Below are 4,842 nucleotides of genomic sequence, written 5' to 3' on the forward strand. Positions count from 1 at the left end.
TCATCGAAGCCTACGTGGCCCAAGTGACGTCGGCAAAGTTGACGTTTCACAAACATGGCGTCGCAGCAGAATGAAGTGGACGAGCTGTTCGATGTGAAAAACGCGTTTTATATCGGCAGCTATCAACACTGCATCAACGAAGCCCAGAAAGTAAAGGTGAGTGTCCTGCAAACAAATACTGTTCATGAGACGAAAGCATTTCCTCAAAGAGTTTTAGGTTCTAGAGTATGTCTGTTAGCAAGCGGCTAATACATTATAGCTCCTATATATCACGTAAGTTACCTGTTTAAAGTCTGTTATTAACAAATGACAAACAATCACATCTAATTGTTTTATATTTGTTGTAGACATCAAGTCCAGAAAAGGATGTTGAGAAGAACATTTTTCTTTACAGAGCATATATTGCTCAGGTAAGTTCATTAGTCTGTTGTGAAACTGCTGCTGTGTTGTTTTGATGTTGTTCGGAATAATCCCCTATAACGTTACAAATTTAGATTGAGCTGCATATTATTTCTATGTAACTGTCAGGTACAATATATTCTCTCTCTCTCTCTCTCTGTCAATACAGCTACACAGCTGTTTCCTTTTAGAGCAACAAAGACAGTGAAGAATGCCATTTTTATATAAAACTGATTAGGGCTGGTAACTAAGTGATCAATATCTAGGTGGTTAACAGTGATGGTTTCTGTCTTAGAGGAAGTATGGTGTGGTATTGGATGACATAAAGTCTAGCTCCTCCGAGGAGCTGCAGGCTGTCAGGATGTTTGCAGAGTACCTGTCCAATGAAGGCAAGAGGTTTGTGCAATCTTATTTAAAAAAAAACGTATAGCCTATAATTAAAAATGTTTAAATGTATTTTAGCGAATTGTTCTGTATTTAAATGAATCCAGGGTTTCTGTGTGTCTTTGAAAGTCTTAATTCTCTAATCCACAAAAGACCTTAATAAGGTCTTACATAAAGTTATGGCATTAAATGTTTCATAGACTGCAAACAAATGAATCTTCCTTGGTTATGTTGTTTTGTTTTCCAATGAAAATATCTAAACATCAAGATACTTTTTCTTGAGATACAAATTGAAGATATGAAGTCTTGTTGAACAAAATTAAGTGAACCTATGAGTAAAACAACAACAACATTCGCCATCTCATTTTGATTCAGAAAACAAGACATCTAATTTTGCTTCTTAAATAAATGTATCTCTTTATAAAAAATGTTAGACGTTTTTACTGGAAAGCAACACAAAATACTGAGAGAACATCACTTTTTACAGGTATTGTAAAATGTATTGTTATTTACACAGTATATTGTATATAGTAATGGAAAACTGTTGGAAGGTGTATGTATAGTGATGCTAATACAACTTGTTGTGGGATCCTTAGACATTTACCATTTGTGAACATATTAACATAAAATTATGCATTGATTCATAAATCTCGTGGCCCATTCCTTTTCTTAGGGATGCAATAGTGGCAGAACTGGACAAAAAGATGGCCAAGAGTGTTGATGTTTCCAACACAACCTTCCTGTTGATGGCAGCCTCCATCTATCTGCATGAGATGAACACAGATGCTGCATTACGTACCCTGCACCAGGGAGAAAGTCTGGAGTGGTCAGTTTCTGGAGGCTTTCTGGTAGTTTCAAAAAATTGTTGATTTAATCTAACGCAAGTTGCTCACTGTCATTTTGTGTTTCTTGTATAGCATGTCCATGACTGTCCAGACACTTCTGAAGTTGGACAGAGTTGATATGGCAAGGTATTTGTTTTTATTTATTTATTCTTTTTTATGATTATTATTTTGTTTTGTATGTTGTGTGTACAAATGGCATATGTATGTTTTATTTCAAGAAAGTATATATTTGACAAAATATGTTGCTTAACTTCAGATTTCTAGCTATAAATATAAGATTAAACCTGCTTTTAGTTAATGGCTTTAAATATATTATTGTCATTGATCTGCATTGCTCATTGTCTCAACAGAAAGGAATTAAAGAAGATGCATGACCAAGATGAAGATGCTACTCTGACCCAGCTTGCTACAGCCTGGGTCAACCTTGCAATTGTGAGTATTGAAGTAAACATGAAAATATTTTTTTGGAGTCGGCTGCCTGCCAGTTTCAGGCCATCAATGAGTGTCTCTCAGCCCAGTTTTTGCAGTTTGTTCTGGACCGTTTGCACTAGTTGGACCATCGTCAGTGGCTTTTTGGTCAATTGAGCATGTTCAAATGAAGTTGGAGCCGTTGGTTGTGAGAAATCATTCTTATGAGTCGTTTAGCTTAGCCAACCAGTGCATGAGAAGAAAAATAAAAATGTCAAATTCAAGAGGGCATACAGAGAAGTCTCTTCTCATTTTACCGTTGGTGATGTAAGCAACCGAAGACCAACTTATCAACATGATTCCCATTTAAAATAGTATGCAAGTTCTGCTCTGTTTATGGATTGTATATCTGCAAATCTATTTCTGGTTCCATTTTTTTTCTTTCTTTTTTTTTCTTGAAAGTAAGTAAACACTTCTGTCAACTGCTGGTATGAAAAGTTATTTACTCTGATGCAGATTTAGAAAGTATGAGACTGTCCCAATACTTAAACTTGCGGTCTTGGGACTTGAGCACTTGTCTACTTACAAGACATATTTCCTGCATTTGGCACGAGTGTTCGAGTGGGCATGTAGAACTTTTACTTATCCAGTTGAACATACTAAGTATGGCTAAGCCATTAGCATTGTAGAAATCTTATTTTCAAACTTTTTCACATTTGTTACATTGCACTTCAAAATAAACTTCTAAATGTCAGTTCTGAAGTCCCTCTAATAGATGGCAGTTTAATAATTGTGATGCTTGTAGTTAAGTGAGTAAATCGCTTGTAAATGATGTCCAAAATACAAATACTCGTACTTTTACAACCAAATCATATTTAATATCTAATTAATTTAACTTAATTAATTTTTTCTTAAAGCATTACATTTTTTTAGACATGTACAGTTTTGTAGTGAGTTGAACAGTGTGAAATGATTTTGTTTTTCTTTTAAAATCGCTGGGTATGACTGTTTGTTCCATTTTTGCTCATTTGTATTTTTTGTTTTTTGTTCTTTCTCATTGACTGGGCATGTGTTTTTTTTTCTTTTCCTTCTACCAACAGGGGGGAGAGAAATTGCAGGAGGCATTCTATATCTTCCAGGAAATGTCAGACAAGTACTCGCCCACACTTCTGCTGCTGAACGGTCAGGCTGCAAGTCACATGGCTCAGAATAAGTGGGATGAGGCTGAGTCAGTACTCCAGGATGCTCTGGACAAAGTAAGAGCCTGGATTTCAGCAAAGCAAGCGGCGAAAAGTTTTGTCTTATTTGAAAAGTTTTACAAGTATACATTGACTCCTTGGTTGAATCCAAGACCTTCAAGCCTTTAATCAGTGTTCCTGTAGCTCAAGTGGTAGAGCATTGCATTAGCAAGTGCAACGTTGGGGGTTCGATTCCCCGGGAACACATGATAGGTAAAAATTGATAGCCTGAATGCACTGTAAGTCGCTTTGGATAAAAGTGTCTGCTAAATGCATACATTTACATTTTATTTTATTGTAAATGTAATTTCATTTACATTTTTTATATTTAATCAGAGCTTAATTTTTCTGCTAGTCTCTGTATGCGTTGACCTATACAAGGCGGCAAATTGATTGCCTGGTTAAAAACTGGAATTACTATTGATATTGAAAGCAGAAGTCATGAAGATGTGCTGCATATTGATTATTCAATTAATTGGTTTTGGTCCAACTGTGGTGAAATGTCATGATTTGTCCTTTGTCTTCTATAGGACAGCAGCCACCCGGAGACGCTCATCAACCTCATTGTGTTGACACAGCATTTGGGCAAACCTCCTGAGGTGAACTTTCTAAACCTAAATCTTCTCAGAAGCAGTGTGGATGTTAAGATTAAAACTATCTGCATGCGGAGGAAGCATTAGTTGTGTAAAGGAGAGTAGAGCTGTTCATAGTTTCTTTGTTTCTGCACAGGTGACAAATCGATATATGTCTCAACTGAAAGATGCACATAAGTCACATCCATTTATTAAGGAATATCTTACTAAGGTAAGGTTATTTAGTGACGGGACACCTTTTTCTGTTTTTCTTTTTTGAGAACATTGTGAAGGCATTATTTGAGTAACTGTGAAAAAAATTGGTCAATTTAATAAAGATTCTGTTATGTTCCCACAGGAGAATGAATTTGACAGGCTTGCCATGCAGTATGCCCCCAGCGCCTGAAAGAACTACAGTCTTAATTGATGTCTCCTACAATGCAACACAATATTATTTTTCCTCTTTACACTTTTTTTTTAATGCCTTTAAACAAAATAACATTCATATGTTTGAAATTTGCTCCGTCTTTTTGTCATGCCCAAAAGCTATACAAACATTCCTGTATGATGGTTAAATAAACATTTATCAAACATAGTGTTGTGTTGATGAATATTCATTTTGTGATTGAATTGTTTTGTTTTTTTTTGCAAAAGCTGTGTGAATCAGTTTAGCTACTGCTTGTCAGTTCATACGTGATGATAATATGGAGTAACATTAAACCGTTATCAATGCATGCTTCTTTATTGAATGGATTTATGATCAGCATTATACAATATTGTTTTATATATCTTTTTTTTCTTTTTTTTCCTCTTTATTATAAGCAGGAGGTGATATATGGTATTCCTGGCTCTGATCACAGGAAATGTTCTGTAAATAGATTCTTTTTTACTCTAAGACGTTCTTAGAGTAAAACGTTATTTCGCGATTAACGGTCTTGAAAAAATATATGCTGAGAATGTTATCGGAATATTAATATAACATCTTTATGTAATTTT

At 35.2% G+C, this 4,842-nt stretch overlaps 1 protein-coding gene across 1 annotated transcript; it reads left to right on the plus strand.

Moving 5' to 3' along the window:
- Positions 1 to 4,441, plus strand: LOC113114573 (coatomer subunit epsilon). Its single transcript, XM_026281460.1, has 10 exons — positions 1 to 156; positions 348 to 410; positions 695 to 795; positions 1,457 to 1,609; positions 1,701 to 1,754; positions 1,979 to 2,060; positions 3,137 to 3,292; positions 3,805 to 3,873; positions 4,004 to 4,078; positions 4,205 to 4,441. Exons 1-10 carry the CDS (start codon positions 55 to 57, stop codon positions 4,250 to 4,252), a joined length of 903 nt encoding a protein of 300 aa, XP_026137245.1. The 5' UTR covers positions 1 to 54; the 3' UTR covers positions 4,253 to 4,441.
- Positions 4,442 to 4,842: the final 401 nt, after the last annotated feature.

The sequence above is a fragment of the Carassius auratus genome, chromosome 2, assembly GCF_003368295.1.
Source record: "Carassius auratus strain Wakin chromosome 2, ASM336829v1, whole genome shotgun sequence".
NCBI lineage: Eukaryota > Metazoa > Chordata > Actinopteri > Cypriniformes > Cyprinidae > Carassius > Carassius auratus.

Excerpts from the sequence above, each read along its gene's own strand:
- LOC113114573 (XM_026281460.1), top strand. The coding sequence starts at position 55 with ATGGCGTCGCAGCAGAATGAAGTGGACGAGCTGTTCGATGTGAAAAAC. Across the intron at positions 796-1,456 it reads CTGTCCAATGAAGGCAAGAG|GGATGCAATAGTGGCAGAAC; the intron begins GTTTGTGCAATC and ends TCCTTTTCTTAG. Across the intron at positions 1,610-1,700 it reads CAGGGAGAAAGTCTGGAGTG|CATGTCCATGACTGTCCAGA; the intron begins GTCAGTTTCTGG and ends TTTCTTGTATAG.